Source organism: Nerophis ophidion, linkage group LG18, assembly GCF_033978795.1.
Source record: "Nerophis ophidion isolate RoL-2023_Sa linkage group LG18, RoL_Noph_v1.0, whole genome shotgun sequence".
Classification (NCBI taxonomy): domain Eukaryota; kingdom Metazoa; phylum Chordata; class Actinopteri; order Syngnathiformes; family Syngnathidae; genus Nerophis; species Nerophis ophidion.
In genome coordinates, this window is record NC_084628.1 from 36820889 (window position 1) to 36844554 (window position 23666).

The following is a 23666-nucleotide window of genomic DNA, read 5'->3' on the forward strand; positions in this document are numbered from 1 at the left end:
CAGAAATGTGTTTGTTATTCTTGTTTGGTGTGGGTTCACAGAGTGTGGCGCATATTAGTAAGAGTGTTAAAGTTGTTTATATCACAACCATCAGTGTAAAAGGTATGGCTGTTGACCAAGTATGCATTGCAATCTCCAATGAGAAGATAGCCTGGTGTAATGGTGGGCGTGATGACATGCTGTAGATCAGCGTTCCCCAACCACCGGGCCGCGGCCGCAGAAGAATCCTTTAGAGCAGTGGTCCCCAACCACACGGCCGCAGAAGAATTTTTTATTAATTATTTAGTATCGCACTCAATTTTTTACTGCATGCCATTGGTAAGCGCAGGTGTGAGAAGAGCTTTTAAAATAATTAGCGCCTGCTTACTTTTACCGCATGCCTTGAATAAGCGCAGGAGTGAGAAGAGCTTTTAAATTAATTAGCGCCCTGGCGGCTATTCAAGGAAATACGGTAATCATATAAGGGACATAATCATATAAGGGACATAATCATATAAGGGACATAATCATATGAGGGACATAATCATATGAGGGACATAATCATATGAAGGACATAATCATATAAAAGGACATAATCATATAAGGGACATAATCATATGAAGGACATAATCTTATGAGGAACGTAATCATATAAGGGACATAATCATATAAGGGACATAATCATATAAGGGACATAATCATATGAGGGACATAATCATATGAGGGACATAATCATAAAAGGAACATAATCATATAAGGGGCATAATCATATAAGGAACATAATCATATGAAGGACATAATCTTATGAGGAACGTAATCATATAAGGGACATAATCATATGAAGGACATAATCATATAAGGGACATAATCATATGAAGGACATCATCTTATGAGGAACGTAATCATATAAGGGACATAATCATATAAGGGACATAATCATATGAGGGACATAATCATATAAAAGGACATAATCATATAAGGGACATAATCATATGAAGGACATAATCATATGAAGGACATAATCTTATGAGGAAGGTAATCATATAAGGGACATAATCATATGAGGGACATAATCATTTGAGGCACATAATCATATAAAAGGACATAATCATATAAGGGACATAATCATATAAGGGACATAATCATATGAGAAACATAATCATATAAGGGGCATAATTATATGAGGGACATAATCAAATAAGGGACATAATCATATGAAGGACATAATCGTATGAGGAACGTAATCATATAAGGGACATAATCATATAAGGGACATAATCATATAAGGGACATAATCATATGAGGGACATAATCATATAAAAGGACATCATCATATAAGGGACATAATCATATGAAGGACATAATCTTATGAGGAAGGTAATCATATAAGGGACATAATCATATGAGGGACATAATCATTTGAGGCACATAATCATATAAAAGGACATAATCATATAAGGGACATAATCATATAAGGGACATAATCATATGAGAAACATAATCATATGAGGGACATAATCATATAGAAAGACATAATCATATAAAAGGACATAATCATATGAGGGACATAATCATATGAGGGACATAATCGTATAAAAAGACATAATCATATAAAAGGACATAATCATATAAGGGGCATAATTATATGAGGGACATAATCAAATAAGGGACATAATCATATGAAGGACATAATCGTATGAGGAACGTAATCATATAAGGGACATAATCATATAAGGGACATAATCATATGAGGGACATAATCTTATGAGGAACGTAATCATATAAGGGACATAATCATATGAGGGACATAATCATATAAGGGACATAATCATATGAGGGACATAATCATATAAAAAGACATAATCATATAAAAGGACATAATCATATGAGGGACATAATCATATGAGGGACATAATCATATAAAAGGACATAATCATATGAGGGACATAATCATATGAAGGACATAATCATATAAGGGACATAATCATATGAGGGACATAATCATATAAAAGGACATAATCATATAAAGGGCATAATCATATAAGGGACATAATAATATGAGGGACATAATCATGAAAGGAACAAAATCATATAAGGGACATAATCATATAAGGGACATAAGTAACACATGCAATGCCTGTTTTGGGCCCCAGGAGCCCAGAAGAGTCAAAAGGGGAACAAGCAAACTGCATTGATAAAACTGGAGGGTTTCTGATGAATTGGCATCCAAGGCTGTGTTTGCTGTAGTTAATTAACACTTGCAGATGCAAAAGTGCGAAGCCGCGAGAAATCGATGCTACTAAACAAGCTCAAAGCACCAACAGCCATTTTCAGCCCTTTTTTCACTTCAGGATCAGTTGGAGGAATTGCAGGCGGTATAATGTGTCACCAGTCAGCTGCCACCAGGAAGCCCTCCAGGCGACTCCTCCAGGATCTGTAGCCCCGCCCCCAGGTGGCGGCGTGTAGACACGCTAAATCTGATGGAGCAGGCGCCACACTCTCTCCCGCGGGTTCCATCAAAGTCGCTCGGATTTTAACTTCTTCTACGGTGCATGTGTTTTTATGAACTGCAGTCCGTGTCACTTGTGTGGAAAAACTCTAGCACAGGGGTAGGGAACCTATGGCTCTAGAGCCAGATGTGGCTCTTTTGATGACTGCATCTGGCTCTCAGATAAATCTGAGCTGACATTGCTTAACATTTTTAACGGCCCCACGGCACATTTTAAGAATACAATTAAAAAAAATTAAAAACATAAAAAGTGGTATAAAAGAGCAAACGGGTGAAATGTAACAAAAAAATCGCTGCAATGCTTACTCTTATAACACAAAGAATAATGAATCAAAATCAATGTCATTTTGAATTATTGACCAATACAAGGCTTCGATTACGTCACATTAAATATTCCACTTTGAGATATTTTTTGGGGGAAAATGTTGCATATTTTGTGTTTTACCTTATAAAAAACTGAGCTGTTTTTTTTAAAGAAGGGCCTAAAACAAACAAAAAAACATAAACAACAATACAATTTAAAATTGACGGATATATCTAAAGTTGATCTCGAGATTATTGTGCTAAAAGTAAACAGTAAAAAAAAATGTATAATTCATTTTTTAACACTTTAATAAATAGGACACTTTTGGATCCCCAATTATTTTAGTGTGATTTGTTTTTAACTGTCATTGCTCAAAAAATAATAATGAATCAAAATCCAAAATTAAGGCTCCAATTATTATATAATCTCAAATATCCCACTTAAAAAAGTTATTGGGTGAAAATATTGCATATTTTGTGTTTTCTAATGTTGATCTAGAGATTTAAAACCTGCATAATAATAAAAATTATAATACTGAATAATGACACATTTTTTATATATATTTTTTTTACCAAAACCCTTTGGGGTCCCCGGGATCATAACTGAGTGGAGGCCTAAATGTATATTTTGTATACATATATTGTATTGGTTTGTAAAATAAAAATTATGAAAATAGCACCCATTTGCTCTGATTTTTTTTCAGTGGAAAAAGTTTGGACACCCCTGGCTTAACACGATAATTATGAATAATTCCGCAAGTAAGCACAGAGCTAAAAATAACGTTCAAAATACCAAACATTCTCATGCATTTTATCCATCCATCCGTTTTCTACCAGACTTGTTCAAGAAGTCGCATTAATGGTAAGAAATATTTGATGTATTATTGGGTAACCTCAGAATAAGAATGTTATTAAAACGAATAAGGGATTTATTATACGCTAAACCTGTTGGTCTTACTTAAAAATGCAAACATTTAGTTGTATTCAGTGTTAAAAAATATTATATGGCTCTCACGGAAATACATTTTTAAATATTTGGCTTTCATGGATCTCTCAGCCAAAAAGGTTCCCGACCCCTGGACTAGCACATAAAGTCCTGGTCAAAAGTTTACATACACTTGTGAAGGACATATGATGATGTCATGGCTCTCTTGAGTTTCCTTATAACTCGTTTTTTTTGGTGATGTAGTGATTGGAGCACATACTTGTTGCTCACAAAAAAACATTCATGAAGTTTGCTTCTTTTATGAATTTATTATGGCTCTACTGAAGATGTGAGCAAATCTAAAGTATACATACAGCAATGTTAATATTTGCTTAGTTTCACTGCAATAAGACACTTTTGGTAGCCATCCACAAGCCTCTGCTTGAATTTTTTGACCACTCCTCTTGACAAAATTGCTGCAGTTCAGCTAAATGTGTTGGTTTTCTAACATGGACTTGTTTCTTCAGCATTGTCCACACGTTTAAGTCAGGACTTTGGGAAGTCCATTCTAAAACCTTCATTCTAGCCTGATTTAGCCATTCCTTTACCGCTTTTGACATGTGTTTGGGGTCATTCCTAACTGCGCCCAAGACCCAAACTCCGGGCTGATGATTTTAGGTTGTCCGGAAGAATTTGCAGGTAATCCCATTTAAAGCACCAGTTGCATTGGCAGCAAAACAGGCCCAGAGCATAATACTACCACCACCATGCTTGACGGTAGGCATGGTGTTCCTGGGATTAAAAGCCTCACCTTTTCTCCTCCAAACATATTGCTGGGTATTTTGGTCAAATGGCTCCATTTTTGTTTCATCTGACATCACATGGACAGAGATCAGACCTACTGGAGGAAAGTTCTGTGCTAAGATGAAACAAAAATTCAGAAAAATTCTTCAGGACAAGCTAAAATCATCAGCCCGGAGGTTTGGTCTTGGGCGCAGTTGGACATTGACCCCAAACACATGTCAAAAGTGGTAAAGGAATGGCTAAACCAGGTTCTAAGAATTTGGAGGTAATCCTCCTTTGTTATTGTCCCATTTACTCTCTGTAAAGCACCAGTTCCATTGGCAGCAAAACAGGCCCAGAGCATAATACTACCACCACCATGCTTGACGGTGGGAATGGTGTTCCTGGGATTAAAAGCCTCACATTTTCTCCTCCAAACATTATGCTGCGTATTGTGGCCAAACAGCTCCATTTTTGTTTCATCTGACATTACATGGACAAAGATAAGTGAAGTGAATTATATTTATATAGCGCTTTTTCTCTAGTGACTCAAAGCGCTTTACATAGTCCATCCATCCATCCATTTTCTACTGCTTATTCCCTTTGAGGTCGCGCGGGGCGCTGGTGCCTATCTCAGCTACAATCGGGCGGAAGGCGGGATACACCCTGGACAAGTCGCCACGTCAACGCAGGGCCAACACAGATAGACAGACAACATTCACACACTAGGGCCAATTTAGTGTTGCCAATCAACCTATCCCCAGGTGCATGTCTTTGGAGGTGGGAGGAAGCCGGAGAACATGCAAACTCCACACGGAAAGATCCCAAGCCCGGGATTGAACCCTGACTACTCAGGACCTTCGTATTGTGAGGCAGACGCACTAACCATAGTGAAACCCATTATCTAAGTTACATTAGCAGGTGGGTAAAGTGTCTTGCCCAAGGACACAACGGCAGTGACTAGGATGGCAGAGGCGGGGATCGAACCTGCAACCCGTAAGTTGCTGGCACGGCCGCTCCATTAAGCGAGCTATACCACCCCAAGATAAGAACCTTCTGGAGGAAAGTTCTGTGGTGAGATGAAATAAAAATGGAGCTGTTTGGCCACAATACCCAGCAATATGTTTGGAGGCTTTTAATCCCAGGAACACTATACCTACCGTCAAGCATGGTGGTGGTAGTATTATGCTTTGGGCCTGTTTTGCTGCCAATGGAACTGTTGCTTTACAGAGAGTAAATGGGACAATGAAAAAGGAAGTTTACCTCCAAATTCTTCAGGACAAGCTAAAATCATCAGCCCGGAGGTTGGGTCTTGGGCGCAGTTGGACAATGACCCCAAACACACGTCAAAAGTGGTAAAAGAATGGCTAAATCAGGCTAGAATGAAGGTTATAGAATGGCCTTCACAAAGTCCTGACTTAATTGTGTGGACAATGCTGAAGAAACAAGTCCATGTCAGAAAACCAACACATTTAGCTGAACTGCATCAATTTTGTCAAGAGTGTTGGTCGAAAAGCTGGTGGATGGCTACCAAAAGTGCCTTATTGCAGTGAAACTTGCAAAGGGACATGTAAGCAAATATTAACATTGCTGTATGTATACTTTTGATTTGCTCACATGTTCAGTAGAGCCATAATAAATTCATAAAAAGTTTATTGTGACCATCAAGTATGTGCTGCAATCACTCTATCACAAAAAAATAAGACTTATAAGGAAACTCAAGACAGCCAGGACATGATCTTCTTTACAAGTGTATGTAAACTTTTGACCACAACTGTACAGTGAAACAGTACAGTTATTTAACATTATCATACAAGTGTAACAATTACAGATGTCCGATAATGGCTATTTTGCTGATACTCCAATATCGTCCAACTCTTAATTACCGATTCCAATATCAACCGATACCGATACATACAGTGGTGGAATGAACACATTATTATGCCTCATTTTGTTGTGATGCCCCGCTAGATGCATTAAACAACGTAACAAGGTTTTCCAAAATAAATCAACTCAAGTTAAGGAAAAAAATGCCAACATGGCACTGCCATATTTATTATTGAAGTCACAAAGTGCAATCTTTTTTTTAACATGCTTGTAATTTGGGACATGCTCTCCCTGAGAGAGCATGAGGAGGTTGGGGGGGTCGCGGTGGGTGTATATTGTAGCATCCCAGACTGTTGTGTTTATGTTGTGTTACGGTACGGATGTTCTCCCGAAATGTGTTGGTCATTCTTGTTTGGTGTGGGTTCACAGTGTGGCGCATATTTGTAACCGTGTTAAAGTTGTCTATATGGCCACCCTCAGTGTGACCTGTATGGCTGATGCCTTGCATTCACTTGTGTGTGTGTAAATCCGTAGATATTATGTGATTGGGCTGGCTTATTGGTTTATTGGCGCTCTGTACTTCTCGTTATGTCCGTGTACCAGTCCGTACAGCGACGTTTTAAAAAGTCATATATTTTACTTTTTGAAACCAATACCGATAATTTCTGACATTAAATTTTAAAGCATTTATCGGCCGATAATATCGGCAGTCCAATATTATGGGACATCTCTAGTAACAATAAAATAGTGCCTAAAAAGTATGAATAAAAGTAGGATCACTATTTGATGCGAGCGCATCCAAAAGAAGGTGGGTACTATTTTTCTTATGTTGCAGTAAGTTTCCCCCTGGTACCTGTCTGAGGTGTACATCATACTTGCCAACCAACCATGAGACCTCTGATTTCGGGATGTGGGGGGGTGTGGTTAAGAGGTGAGGAGAATAATTCACCAACTCGAGTATTTCATATATATTTCATATATATATATATGTACATAAATATATATATATGTATGAAATACTTGGCTTTCAGTGAATTCTAGCTATATATATTTTATTATATATATAAATAAAAGAAATGGTTGAATTTCAGACGGCACCTATCAAATACACAGTAATAAAAACACAGTTGTTCTAACTGTACTGTGCTTGCTGGTTACTAAAAAAACAAAAAACAACAACACTTACCTTTCACTATTTGAGTAAATAAATAAATAAATGGGTTGTACTTGTATAGCGCTTTTCTACCTTCAAGGTACTCAAAGCGCTTTGACACTACTTCCACATCTACCCATTCACACACTGATGGAGGGAGCTACCATGCAAGGCGCCAACCAGCACCCATCAGGAGCAAGTGTGAAGTGTCTTGCTCAGGACACAACGGACGTGACGAGGTTGGTACTAGGTGGGATTTGAACCAGGGACCCTCGGGTTGCGCACGGCCACTCTACCACTGCGCCACGCCGAGTAACCTTTGTTCTGCCATTTGCGTACTGGCAGAGTCACACTTGCCATCAAGGGCACAACACCACGTAAATCGTTGGCCAATCAAAAAGTAACCCCATAACGCTATAGCCAACATTCACCAGGAGATGGCGACAGACAACATAGAATCACTCTATTACAGAAGGCGTCGCCATGGCTGTAACTTCCTCGTTCTTCTGCTTCGTCTCCTTGTGTGTGCAGTTTTTTATTAAAATCCGTAGATGTTGTAATGCGATTGGGCAGGCAAGCTGTTTATATAACAGGAAAGCGGACGTGAAAACAGGCTGTCCCCACTCATGTCCACATGGAGCTGGAGGGGGCGTGACAAAATTTCTTCCAGGAGGTTTTCGGGAGAGGCGCTGAATTTCGGGTTGGCAAGTATGGTGTACATAGCATGAACAACAATTTAAAAATACAAACAAGCCGTTGGAACTCATCCCTAAGTGCACTCAGCTGAAAATGTGTCCTGTGTTACATCGTGCTGGACAACCAACCCTAAGTGCACTCAGCTGAAGTCTTACAAAATGGGTCCTGTGTTACATTGTGCTCGAGAACCAAAATGACCCCCAATTTTTTTCCGTACAATGTGAGGACCGTAAAGGTCTGGCTGGACTAATACTTACAGCGGACCTCCAGCTGGGCCATCTGATCGTCCTCCCCGATGGCGCTGCGTGCTGAGCACAGGTACTGTCCGGCGTCCGTGTACTTCACGTACTTTAGCGTGAGCGAGGAGACCCGGGCGTCGCTCCTCACCACCACGTTTCCATCCTGACTCTGAAAAGAAGCAAAGAATGTTCTGGTTAATGAGAGAAAAGAAACATCACATGACTGCTTTGGAGCATTCACACATTCTTTTCTACACCAAAATTAATCTATTTACTATTGTTATTCTTCTCCAGATTTTAGCGCATTCTACTCTCCATATTTTTCACTCAATTCAAACTGTTCCAACTTCAAACTTTTCAGCCTATTCGAGGATTGCGGGCTTTCCCTGGACAAATTCCAAAAACTCCAAGATTTCCCAGAATTCCAGGTACACCGGGACTTTTTTCCCCATTCAAAATGAATTGGCCATTTTTCAAACTTTCACCATTTCCACACTTTTCAACCAATTCAAACCATCCCACCTTCAACACATTCCACCATTCTGGAAATTCAAACTATCATTTTTACAAGTTCAAAAACATTCAAAGATTTTCCAGATTTCCTGTTTTTCCTAAGCCATATTTACACTTTTTTTTTCTGGCGACTACTACTTTTTCAACGCATTTCAACCGTTCCACCGTCAAAACATTCCTCTCATTTAGGACAAAAAACAAAGTTGTTTTTTGAACTGGAATAATTCCCGTTTTTCCTGAAATTTCAGGAATTCCGTAATACCATTTCTCAATTTAATATGTTACTACTTCAGCATTTCTTGACTGATTTGAAAAATGTGAACACCAACCATTTCAACTCATTCAAGTTTTTTACCATTTTCAAAAAAATTCTCGCTTTACCGGAAATTCCCATTGAACATTTTTTTTGAACATTTTCAAAATTCCACAACTCCCACATTTTTCATCTAATTCAAAACGTTCAAAATTCAAAATCTTCAGCCTGTTCAGGAATTGTGTGCTCTACTGCAACAATTCTAAAAAAAATCAAAGATCTCGGATTTCCCATAATTACTTTTTTTATGCGTTTTTCCCATTCAAAATGAAATGGCCATTTTTCAAAATTTCACCATTTCCACACTTTTCAACCAATTCAAACCATCCCACCTTCAACACATTCCACCATTCTGGAAATTCAAACTATCATTTTTCCAAGTTCAAAAAAATTCCAGGATTTTCCAGAATTCCTGTTTTTCCAAAGCCCTATTTACACCTTTTTTTTTTTGGCGACTACTACTTTTTCAACGCATTTCAACCGTTCCACCGTCAAAACATTCCTCTCATTTACGACAAAAAACAAAGTTGTTTTTGAACTGGAAAAATTCCCGGTTTTCCTGAAATTTCAGGAATTCCGTAATACCATTTCTCAATTTAATATGTTACTACTTCAGAATTTCTTGACTGATTTGAAAAATTTAAACATCAACCATTTCAACTCATTCAAGTTTTTTACCATTTAAAACAAATTCCCGCATTACCGGAAATCCCCATTGAAAATTTTTTGGGGAACATTTTCAAAGTTCCACAACTCCCACATTTTTCATTTAATTCAAAACATTCAAAATTCAAAATATTCAGCCTGTTCAGGAATTTTGTGCTCTACTGCAACAATTAAAAAAAAAAAAATCAAAAATCCCGGATTTCCAATAATTACTTTTTTTATGCGTTTTCCCCATTCAAAATGAAATGGCCATTTTTCAAAATTTCACCATTTCCACACTTTTCAACCAATTCAAACCATCCCACCTTCAACACATTCCACCATTCTGGAAATTCAAACTATCATTTTTCCAAGTTCAAAAAAATTCCAGGATTTTCCAGAATTCCTGTTTTTCTAAAGCCCTATTTCCACCCTTTTTTTTGGCGACTACTCCTTCCACATTTTTCAACACATTTCAACCGTTCCACCATCAAAAACATTCCTTTGAATCAGGACAAAAAAATGAAGTTGTTTTTTGAACTGGAAAAATTTCCCGCTTTTCCCAAATAGCCATAAAACCATTTCTCAAGTCAACATGTTACTATTTCCACATTTCTCCAAGGATTTGAAAAATTCCAACACCAACCATTTCAACTCATTCAGACCATTCAAAATGAATCGGTGCATTGTTCAAACTTCCACCATTTACACATTTTTCAACCGATTCAAACCATCCCACCTTCAACACATTCCACCATTCTGGAAATTCAAACGACCCTTTTTTCCAAGTTAAAAAAAATTTCCACAATTTTCTAGAATTCCTTGTTTTCAAAAGCCCTATTTCCACTCCTTTTTTCTGGCCACTAATCCTTCCACATTTTTCAACGCATTTCAACCATAAAAAATATTCTTCTTAAACAGGACAAAAAAACGATACTGGAAAAATTCCCGGTTTTCCTGAAATCCCAGGAATTCCGTAATACCTTTTCTCATTTCAATAGGTTACTACTTAAGCATTTCTCTACCGATTTGAAAAATTTAAACAATAACCATTTCAACTCATTCAGACCATTCAAGTTTTTTTTTTATACCATTTTCAAAAAATGTCCCGTTTTACCAGAAATTCCCAATTTTGGGGGAAATTCCCATTGTAATGAATTAAACATTCTTCAAAGTTCCACAATTCCCACATTTTTCATCTGATTCCAACTGTTCCAACTAAAAAATATTCAGCCTCTTCAGGAATTGTGTACTCTACTGCAACAATTTTGCAAAACAAATTCCCGGATTTCCCATAATTCATTTTTGTTGTCCATGTTCCCCATTCAAAATGAATTGTCCATTTTTCAAACTTTCACAATTCCCACATTCTTAAAACCATTCTACCTTCAACACATTCCACCATTCTGGAAATTATAACTATCCTTTTTTCCAAGTTAAAAAAAATTCCAGAATTTTCCAGAATTCATGTTCTTCCAAAACCCTATTCCCACCCTGGTTTCTGGCGACTACTCCGTCCACATTTTTCAACACATTTCAACTGTTCCACCGTTAAAATATTCTTCTTAATCACGACCAAAAATTAAGTCGTTCTTTGAGCTGGAAAAATTCCCGGCTTTCCCGAAATTCCGTAATACCATTTCTCAATTCAACATGTTACTACTTCAACATTTCTCGACCGATTTGAAAAATTCCAACACCAACCATTTCAACTCATTCAGACCATTCAAAATGAATTGGTGCATTTTTCAAACTTCCACCATTTACACATTTTCAAGATTCAACCCATCCCACCTTCTACACATTCCACCATTCTGGAAATTCAAACTTCTACTTTTTCCAAATTAAATGTTTTTTTTTTAGGATTTTCCAGAATTCCTAGTTTTCCAGAGCCCTATTTCCACCCCTTTTTTCTGGCGACTATTCCTTCCACATTTTTCAACCAATCCCACCGTCAAAACATTCCTCTAAATCAGAAGAATTCCCAGTTTTCCTGAAATTCCAGGAATTCTGTAGTACCATTTCTCACTTCAATATGTTACTGCTTGACCGATGTGAAAAATGTAAACACCAACCGTTTCAAGTCATTCAAATTTTTTACCATTTTCAAAAAAATTCCCGCTTTACCAGAAATTCCTAATTTTTGGGGAAATTCCCATTGAAATGAATGAAACATTCTTCAAAGTTCCACAATTCCCACATTTTTCATCTGATTCCAACTGTTCCAACTAAAAAATATTCAGCCTTTTCAGGAATTGTGTGCTCAATTTTAAAATTAAAATAAATCCCGGAGTTCCCATAATTCCTTTTTTTTGTGCATTTTCCCCATTTCAAAATTGTTTATTTTTCAAACTTCCACAATTCCCACATTCTTCAAACCATTCCACCTTCAACACATCCCAACATTCTGGAAATTCAAGCTATCATTTTTCTAAGTTAAAAAAAAAATTCCAGGATTTTCCAGAATTCCTGCTTTTCCAAAGCCCTATTTCCACTTTTCTTTATGGCGACTACTCCTTCCACATTTTTCAACGCATTTCAACCGTTCCACTGTCAAAACATTCCTCTCAATCAGGACAAAAAACAAAGTTGTTTTTTGAACTGGAAGAATTCCCGGTTTTCCTGAAATTCCAGGAATTTCATAATAGCATTTCTCATTTCAGTGTGTTACTACTTCAACATTGCTTGATCGATTTAAAAAATGTAAACACCAACCATTTCAACTCAATCAGACCTTTTAAGTTGTTTACCATTTTCAAAAAAATTCCCGCTTTACCAAAAAATTCAAATTTTTTTCTGAAATTCCCAATGGGACATTTTTCAAATATGCACAAACCCCACATTTTTCATCTCATTCAAACCGTTCCAACTTCAAAATATTCAGCCTGTTCAGGAATTATGTGCTGTACTTCAATAATTCTAAAAAAAAAATCCCGGATTTCCCATAATTCCTTTTTTTGATCATTTTCTCCATTCAAAATTAATTGTTAATTTTTCAAAGTTCCACAATCCCCACATTTTTCATCAGACTCAAACCGTTCCAACTTCAAAATATTCAGCCTGTTCAGGAATTACGTGCTCTACTTCAACAATTCTAAAAAAAATAAAATTAAAATAAAAATCCCGGATTTCCCATAATTCCTTTTTTGGTGCATTTTCCCCATTCAAAATGAATTGTCCATCTTTCAAACTTCCAAAATTCCCTCATTTTTCAAACCATTCCACCTTTAATACATTCCACCATTCTGGAAATTCAAACTATCATTTTTCCAAGTTCAGAAAAATTCCAGGATTTTCCAGAATTCCTGCTTTTCCAAAGCCCTATTTCCACTTTTCTTTCTGGCGACTACTTCTTCCACATTTTTCAACGCATTTCAACCGTTCCAATGTCAAAACATTCCTCTAAATCAGGACAAAAAACAAAGTTGTTTTTTGAAGTGGAAAAATTCCCGTTTTTCCTGAAATTCCAAGAATTCCGTAATACCATTTCTCATTTCAGTATGTTTTATACTTCAGCATTTCTTGACCGATTTGGAAAAATGTAAACATCAACTATTTCAACTCATTCCAGTTTGTTTTTTTTAACCATTTTCAAAAAAATTCCCGCTTTACCGGAAATTTCCATTGAAATTAATGGGACATTCTTTAAAGTTCTACAATTCCCACATTTTTCATCTGATTCAAACCATTCCAAATTCAAAATATTCAGCCTGTTCAGGAATTTTGTGCTCTACTGCAGTGCTTCTCAAATGGGGGTACGTGAAGGTATGCCAAGGGGTACGTGAGATATAAAAAAAATATTCTAAAAATAGCAATTCAAAAATCCTTTATAAATATATTTATTGAATAATACTTCAACAAAATATGAATGTAAGTTCATAAAGTGTGAAAAGAAATTTAACAATGCAATATTCAGTGTTGACAGCTCCATTTTTTTCTGGACATATCCCATAAATATTGATGTTAAAGATTTCTTTTTTGTGAAGAAATGTTTAGAATGAAGTTAAAGAATCCAGATGGATCTCTTTTACAATCCCCAAAGAGGGCACTTTGAGTTGATGATTACTTCTATGCCCACATATGCAGTCCTCTCCAAGGTTTCTCATAGTCATCATTGTCACTGTCACCGACGTCCCACTGAGGTGAGTTTTTCCTTGCCCTTATGTGGGCTCTACCGAGGATGTCGTCGTGGCTTGTGCAGCCCTTTGAGACACTGGTGATTTAGGGCTATATAAATAAACTTTGATTGATTAATATGTGTAGAAATATTTATTCATTATTGAATCACTTGTTTATTTTTCAACAAGTTTTTAGTTATTTTTAGATCTTTTTTTTCCCCAAATAGTTGAAGAAAGACCACTACAAATGAGCAATATTTTGCACTGTTGTACAATTTAATAAATCAGAAACTGATGACATAGTGCTGTATTTTACGTTTTTATCTGTTTTTTTTCAACCAAAAGTGCTTTGCTCGGATTAGGGGGTACTTCAGGGGCCAAATATTTTAAAATATATTTCCGCAAGAGCCATACAATATTTTTTTTAACACTGAACACAACTAAACACGTGCATTTTTAAGTAAGACCAACATTTCTAGAGTATAATAGGTCTGTTATTCTTTGTAATAACATTGTTATTCTGAAGCTAACTGTGGAGGTGGCGTGGCCTGCGGGCCTGCAGCGATGGGTGCGTAGACGGCCCACCTGGGCCTTGTTTTCTAATCACCTATCGCTCTGTTATAAGCAGCAGCCAGGAGGAGAGACTGGGTTGGGGCTGGAAATACTATTGCTGGAAACTTATTGAAAAATAAAACAATATTGTAACCCTGAAACAGGCTCTCATGTCTGTGCTTGGGGGTCTGAAGAAGCCCCACACTAACCAATAATAAATAAATAACTTCTTACCATTAACGCGATATCTTGAACAGGTGCGGTAGAAAACGGATGGATGGATTAAAAATGCATGAGAATGTTTTATATTTTGAAATTTTTTTTTAACCCAAGTGGAATTATTCATTACTTATCATGTTAAGCAACGTCAGCTGAGATTTATCCGAGAGCCAGATGCAGTCATCAAAAGAGCCACATCTGGCTCTAGAGCCAGAGGTTCCCTACCCCTGGGGTACTTGAATTAAAAAAATGTTCACAGGGGGTACGTCACTGAAAAAAGGGTTGAGAACCACGGCTCTACTGCAACAATTAAAAAACAAAACACTAATTCCAGGATTTCGGTTTAAATTCAGCATTGGAGCATTCACACAGTTTGCATGTGATGCTGTTTTTGCATAAATGTGCACCCTGGAGGACAAAATAAGCTACCTTTTAATAATAATAAGAAAAGGCATTTTGCTTATAGGGAAAGGCAACCGTGCTCTTACTTAGTAAAGCTGGGGAAATGTAAGCGAGCACAGCTGACAGAGAAGCAGGGAAGTCATCAATATTTCATGACAAGTGGAACCATGGAGAGCTTTCCGGCTGGAGTGCTTAGCAACTTGTGACAGCGCTGCTTTACCTCCAGCCAGGTCTGCACGTGACGTGAATTATATTTATATAGCGCTTTTCTCTAGTGACTCAAAGCGCTTTACATAGTGAAACCCGACATCTAAGTTACATTTAAACCAGTGTGGGTGGCACTGGGAGCAGGTGGGTAAAGTGTCTTGCCCAAGGACACAACGGCAGCGACTAGGATGGCGGAAGCGGGAATTGAACCTGCAACCCTCAAGTTGCTGGCACGGCCGCTCTACCAACCGAGCTATGCCGCCCACGTCTGCTTCAACGCTCAAGGTTTAATACGGGGTCATTTCTGCAGCTTTTTTTTTTTAATCCTCCTGCTTGTCGTGATTATTTCTAGTCTTCTCCGGCGATAAATGTCAACAGAAAGCTGGCTAATGAGATATGGAAATGGCTTCTCTTCTAAAACCATCTGCTCTCACCGACGCCACACCTTCCGGGCCGACGAGTGATGCTTCAATGGCGGGGCGTTTAAAAGAAAACGATGCGCGGATAGGCAATTATATCAGCCGCATCCGCATCACCAAAGTCGTCATCCACCCGCCGTCCACCCGAACCAACATTTTATCAGGACCGTACCCGCCCGCTGAATTACATCAGAGGTCGGCCGCCTTTACCACTCACAGAGCTATTTAAACCTGTTTCACAGAGTAATGAAGACAATGGGAGCCGTTAGCATTCTCGCGACTAACCAATAGCGTTCATCCTGATGACAAGAATATGGGCGTGCTGTGAAGCCATTGCCTTAGACACCTTCAACAACATGTAGGAACCGATTGTTGGTCCGGCAAGATGTTGTGTGCAGCTTCCGCAATCACACGTTCAAAATTGAAAGGCATACTGGGTGATACAGAGTACACTGATGGTTGTGATATAAACAACTTTAACACTTACTAATATGCGCCACGCTGTGAAGCCACACAATACAAGATTGACAAACACATTTCGGGAGAACTTCCTCACAGTGACACAACATAAACGCAACACAACAAATACCCATAATCCTTTGTATCCGTGTTATCCCTGAATATATTTTACACCCCCGCGGCCACCCCGCCCACCTTACCGACGCACGGGGGTTTGCTGCTAGCGGAGTGTATAAAATAGTCAGGAAGTGTCATGAATACAAAGGATTGGGTATTTGTTGTGTTGCGTTTATGTTGTGTTACTGGGAGGATGTTCTCCCGAAATGTGTTTGTCGTTCTTAATTGGTGTGGCTTCACAGCGTGGCGCATATTACTAAGAGTGTTAAAATTGTTTATATCACAACCATTAGTGTACTCTGTGTCACCCAGTATGCCTTGCAGTCGTGTGCTGGACTGACAAGAAGATTGTACGTGTTGTAGAGGGCGACAAAGCCAATGGCTTCATAGCACGCCCTAATACCTGTTACCTGGGTGACTGCAGGCAGTCATTCTAGAGAAAAATAGCGTCTCTTGTTGTCATGTTCGCTTTGTGACACGGGTCCTAAATGTTTCTTTGCATGGCAAAGGATAACGATCCCAGAACCATGTATATCAAATATTTTCGGATGGTTCAACCGCCACCCGCCCGAATTTAATTAAAATCTATTTTTTCGTCCTGTCAACCGCCCGACCCGCGGTCTCATCCGCGGATTCCGCGGATGAGACCGCAAACCGCGCATCTCTAGTTGGCGCTAATAAGTGTCGTCAAGACGCCGTATTTTAGCTGCAGGCTATAATTTCAGACCGACCTAATGATACAGGTTACATTAATGTAAGAAGCAAGTGTTTATCTGCAGCAAGTCATTGCCTCCTGCAAATCCTGATAATTGCTTTTTTAAAAGACGCCTGAAAATATCGGGCTACCGATATTATCGGGCGATAAATACTTTAAAATGTATCGGTTACGAAAAGTTAAATTTATGACTTTTTAAAACGCCGCTGCACAGAGTGGTACACGGACGTGGGGAGAAGTACAGAGCCCCAATAAACCTTAAAGGCACTGCCTTTGCGTGCCGGCCCAATCACATAATATCTACTTGGTCCACAGCCATACAGGTCACACTGAGGGTGGCCGTATAAACAACTAACACTGTTACAAATATGCGCCACACTGTGAACCCGCACCAAACAAGAATGACAAACACATTTCGGGAGAACATCCGCACCGTAACACACACTCACACAAAAAAAAAACAGAGTCCTTTGCAGCACTAACTCTTCCGGGACGATTTTTTCTACCAAGCCTTTTTTCTGGTGGGTCGGGGGGGCAATACCAGAGATGTCCGATAATATCGGCAGTCCGTGAATGCATGGCATACTTGGTCAACAGCCATACAGGTCACACTGAGGGTGGCTGTATAAACAACTGTTACACTGATACAAATATGCACCACACTGTGAACCCGCACCAAAACAAGAATGACAAACACATTTCGGGAGAACATCCGCTCCGTAACAGAAAACCAAAAATACCCAGAACCCCTTGCAGCACTAACTCTTCCGGGACGCTTTTCTTTACCAAGCCTTTTTTCTGGGGGGGAACAATACCAGAGATGTCCGATAATATCAGACTGACCATATTATCGGACGATAAATGCTTAAAAGGTAATATTGTAAATTATCGGTATCGGTTTCAAAAAGTAGACTTTTTAAAAAGCCGCAGTACGGAGTGGTACACGGACGTAGGGAGAAGTACAAAAAAATTTTGGTTCCCGTCCGAAAATCTTACGGGACATCCATCAGTCCAGCCAACCATCCATTTTCTGCTGCTTGTCCCTTTTGGGGTTCCCGGGGAAACCATTCTCCCAAATTTCTCCTGATTCCCACCCAGACAACAATATTGAGGGCGTGCCTTGAAGGCACTGCCTTTGCGTGGCAGCCCAGTCACGTAATATGTACGGCTTTTCACACACACAAGTGAATGCAGGGCATACTTGGTCAACAGCCATACAGGTCACACTGAGGGTGGCCGTATAAACAACTTGAACACTGTTACAAATATGCGCCACACTGTGAACCCACACCAAACAAGAATGACAAACACATTTCGGGAAGACACCCGCACCGTAACAGAAAACAAAAAATACCCAGAACCCTTTGCAGCACTAACTCTTCCGGGACGCTTTTCTTTACCAGGCCTTTTTTCTGAGGGGGAACAATACCAGAGATGTCCGATAATATCAGACTGACGATATTATCGGCCGATAAATGCTTAAAAAGGTAATATTGGAAATTATCGGTATCGGTTTCAAAATGTATGACTTTTTAAAAAGCCGCTGTACGGAGTGGTACACGAACAGGGAGAAGTACAGAGCAGTTGCGTCTCCCAGTCATACTTGCCAACCCTCCCGATTTTCTCGGGAGACTCACAAATTTTGGTTCCCATCCGAAAATCTTACGAGACATCCAACCATCCATTTTCTACTGCTTTTCCCTTTTGGGGTTCCCGGGGCAACCATTCTACCGCATTTCTCCCGTTCCCACCCAGACAACAATATTGGGGGCGTGCCTTAAAGGCACTGCCTTTGCATGCCGGCCCAGTCACATGATATCTACGGCTTTTCACACACACAAGTGAATGCAGGTCATACTTGGTCAACAGCCATACAGGTCACACTGAGAGTGGCCGTATAAACAACTTGAACACTGTTACAAATATGCGCCACACTGTGAACCCACACCAAACAAGAATGACAAACACATTTCGGGAAGACATCCGCACCGTAACAGAAAACAAAAAATACCCAGAACCCTTTGCAGCAGTAACTCTTCCGGGACGCTTTTCTTTACCAAGCCTTTTTTCCGAGGGGGAACAATACCAGAGATGTCCGATAATATCAGACTGACGATATTATCGGCCGATAAATGCTTAAAAAGGTAATATTGGAAATTATCGGTATCGGTTTCAAAATGTATGACTTTTTAAAAAGCCGCTGTACGCAGTGGTACACGGACGTAGGGAGAAATACAAAGCAGTTGCGTCTCCCAGTCATACTTGCCAACCCTCCCGATTTTCTCGGGAGACTCCCAAATTTCGGTGCCCCTCCTGACAATCTCCCGGGGCAACCATCCATCCATTTTCTACTGCTTGTCCCTTTTGGGGTTCCCGGGGCAACCATTCTACCACATTTCTCCCGTTCCCACCCAGACAACAATATTGGGGGCGTGCCTTAAAGGCACTGCTTTTGCGTGCCGGCCCAGTCACGTAATATGTACGTCTTTTCACACAAACAAGTGAATGCATGGCATACGTGGTCAACAGCAATACAGGTCACGCCGTATAAACAACTTTAAAACAGTTTCAAATATGTGCCACACTGTGAACCCACACCAAACAAGAAGGACAAACACATTTTGAGAGAACATCCGCACCGTAACACAACATAAACACAACACAAAAAATACCCAGAAACCCTTGCAGCACTAACTCTTCCGGTACGCTTTCTTTTTACCAAGCCTTTTTTCTGGGGTGGGGCGACAATACCAGAGATGTCCGATGATATCGGACTGCCGATATTATCTGCCGATAAATGCTTAAAAAGGTAATATTGTAAATTATCGGTATCGGTTTCAAAAAGTAGACTTTTTAAAAATCCGCTGTACGGGGTGCTACACGGACAAAGTAGTTGCGTCTCCTAGTCATACATGCCAACCCTCCCGATTTTCTCGGGAGACTCCCAAATTTTGGTTCCCATCCGAAAATCTTACGGGACATCCAACAATCCATCCAACCATCCATTTTCTACTTCTTGTCCCTTTTGGGGTTCCCAGAGCAACCATTCTACCACATTTCTCCCAATCCTACCCAGACAACAATATTGGGGGCGTGCCTTAACGTGCCGGCCCAATCACATAATATCTACGGCTTTTCACACACACAAGTGAATGCAAGGCATAATTGGTCTACAGCCATACAGGTCACACTGAGGGTGGCCGTATAAATAACTTTTACACTGTTACAAATATGCGCCACACTGTGAACCCACACTAAACAAGAATGACAAACACATTTTGAGAGAACATCCGCACCGTAACACAACATAAAAACAACAGAACAAATACCCAGAACCCCTTGCAGCACTAACTCTTCCAGGACGCTACAATATTCACCCCCCCAACCTCGCCCACCTCAACCTCCTCATGCTCTCTCAGGGAGAGCATGTCCCAAATTGTCAAGCTGCTGTTTTGAGGCATGTTAAATTAAATAAGGGATGGCATAGCTCGGTTGGTAGAGTGGCCGTGCCAGCAACATGAGGGTTGCAGGTTCGATTCCCGCTCGTGCCATCCTAGTCACTGCCGTTGTGTCCTTGGGCAAGACACTTTGCCCGCCTGCTCCCAGTGCCACCCACACTGGTTTAAATGTAACTTAGATATTGGGTGTCACTATGTAAAAGCATTTTGAGTCACTTGAGAAAAGCGCTATATAAATATACTTCACTTCACATTTTGAGAGAACATCCGCACCGTAACACAACATAAACACAACAGAACAAATACCCAGAACCCCTTGCAGCACTAACTCTTCCAGGACGCTACAATATTCACCCCCCCCCCCCCCCCCCAACCTCGCCCACCTCAACCTCCTCATGTTCTCTCAGGGAGAGCATGTCCCAAATTGTCAAGCTGCTGTTTTGAGGCATGTTAAATTAAATTAAATAGCTTGGTTGGTAGAGTGGCCGTGCCAGCAACTTGAGGGTTGCAGGTTCGATTCCCGCTCGTGCCATCCTAGTCACTGCCGTTGTGTCCTTGGGCAAGACACTTTACCAACCTGCTCCCAGTGCCACCCACACTGGTTTAAATGTAACTTAGATATTGGGTGTCACTATGTAAAAGCGCTTTGAGTCACTTGAGAAAAGCGCTATATAAATATACTTCACTTCACTTCACATTTTGAGAGAACATCCGCACCATAACACAACATAAACACAACAGAACAAATACCCAGAATCCCTTGCAGCACGAACTCTTCCAGGACGCTACAATATCACCCCCCCCGCCCCCAACCTCGCCCACCTCAACCTCCTCATGCTCAGGGAGAGCATGTCCCAAATTCCAAGCTGCTGTTTTGAGGCATTTAAAAAAAAAAAAAAAATGCACTTTGTGACTTGAATAATAAATATGGCAGCGCCATGTTGGCATTTTTTTCCATAACTTGAGTTGATTTATTTTGGAAAACCTTGTTACATTGTTTCATGCATCCAGCGGGGCATCACAACAAAATGAGGCATAATAATGTGTTCATTCCACCACTGTATATATCGGTATCGGTTGATATCGGAATCGGTAATTAAGAGTTGGACAATATCGGCATTAACGGACATCTCTAATTATTTTTCATACGCAATAGGTTGATTGGCAACACTAAATTGGCCCTAGTGTGTGAATGTGTTGTCTGTCTATCTGTGTTGGCCCTGCGATGAGGTGGCGACTTGTCCAGGGTGTACCCCGCCTTCCGCCCGATTGTAGCTGAGATAGGCGCCAGCACCCCCCGCGACCCCGAAAGGGAATAAGCGGTAGGAAATGGATGGATGGATGGAGTATTTCATTTACGAGGGACGGCGTGGCGCTGTCGGAAGAGTGGCCGTGCCAGCAACCTCAGGGTTCCGAGTTCGATCCCCACCTTCTACCAACCTCGTCAGGTCTGTTGTGTCCTGAATGGTATATTCCTCAACTGAAGTACTAATATTTATGTCGGTAGAAATATCACAGATGACATCAAAACTGTGTTGGCCCTGCGATGAGGTGTAGACTTGTCCAGTGTGTACCCAGCCTTCCGCCTGATTGTAGCTGAGATAGGCGCCAGGGCCCCCCGCGACCCCGAAAGGGAATAAGCGGTAGAAAAATGGATGGATGTTTTTTTTCTCTACTCAAGCCATCAGTCCATATTGTTCAATCTAATAATTAAGACGTGCACATGTTTTTTTTTTATACAATTAGTATGTTTTGTTCTGCTTAATTGTTCAGTTTACAAGTTGCCACAGAACTAAATTCCTCGAGCAGCTCTTTTTTCAGTGCTCTCTGCATGGCTGGCGTCCAAGCTCCAGGGGAAAACAACGCCAGGGATGTTTTACACATACTGATTGAGGAGGCAGCCATGTAAAGAGAAAGCTCGGTTAGTTTGTGTTTCTAATTCAAAAGGCTCCGCATGTCCGCCACGTTCATTATGCATCGTGCGTAGAGGGACCCGAGCAATGCTTACACGACACAATGGCCCTTTATTCTGACCCCTGTGCACAAAACGTTCTCCATTAAGACTCTTGGCAACGTATTTTCTCGACGTACACCATGAAGTCCACGTCGGTTCGTCATTTTTGTCAATATTGATTCTTGTTTTGAACATTTTGTTCAAACCAAACAATTCCTCTTTGGTCACGACGTCCACAGTTTCCAAAAACAATTGGAAATGTGGACACGTCAGACCACAGAACACCTTTCCACTTTGTATCAGTCCATAATAGATGAGCTCTGTTTCTGGGTGTTGTTGATTAACGGTTTTCGCCTTGGATAGTAGAGTTTTAACTTGCACTTACAGATGTAGCGACCAACTGTAGTTACTGACAGCGGGTTTCTGAAGTGTTCCTGAGCCCCGTGTGGTGATATCCTTTACACACTGATGTCGCTTGTTGACGCAGTACAGCCTGAAGGATTTGCTGCTTACGTGCAGTGATTTCTCCAGATTCTCTAAACCCTTTGATGATATTACGGACCGTAGATTGTGAAATCCCTAAATTCCTTGCAATAGCTGGTTGAGAAAGGTTTTTCTTAAACTGTTCAACAATTTGCTCACGCAGTTGTGGACAAAGGGGTGTACCTCGCCCCATCCTTTCTTGTGAAAGACTGAGCATTTTTTGGGAAGCTGTTTTTATACCCAATCATGGCACCCACCTGTTCCCAATTAGCCTGCACACCTGTGGGATGTTCCAAATAAGTGTTTGATGAGCATTCCTCAACTTTATCAGTATTTATTGCCACCTTTCCCAACTTCTTTGGCATGTGTTGCTGGCATCAAATTCTAAAGTTAATGATTTGCACAAAAAATCAGTTTGAACATCAAATATGTTGTCTTTGTAGCATATTCAACTGAATATGGGTTGAAAATGATTTGCAAATCATTGTATTCCGTTTATATTTACATCTAACACAATTTCCCAACTCATATGGAAACGGGGTTTGTACTTCATTTAACAATATTTTTCAACATATGGAGCAAAAGGGTTTCATATTTATTTTCACTTATTTTGATAAACTTATTTTAAGGCATTTTTGGCTTCATTGAGGTTAGATAATCTTACTTGTTTTGGAAAGT

The 23666-nt window shown here is 39.9% G+C and overlaps 1 protein-coding gene across 10 annotated transcripts in view; it reads right to left on the reverse strand.

Moving 5' to 3' along the window:
- The window catches only part of ncam1b (neural cell adhesion molecule 1b), a 364821-nt gene that overhangs the window by 67947 nt on the left and 273208 nt on the right, over positions 1-23666 (reverse strand). For all 10 annotated transcript variants that reach the window (XM_061878066.1, XM_061878064.1, XM_061878065.1 and 7 more), the window contains one exon: positions 8433-8583. In XM_061878066.1, coding sequence (XP_061734050.1) covers positions 8433-8583 — 151 coding nt within the window. The remainder of the gene's footprint in view (positions 1-8432; positions 8584-23666) is intronic.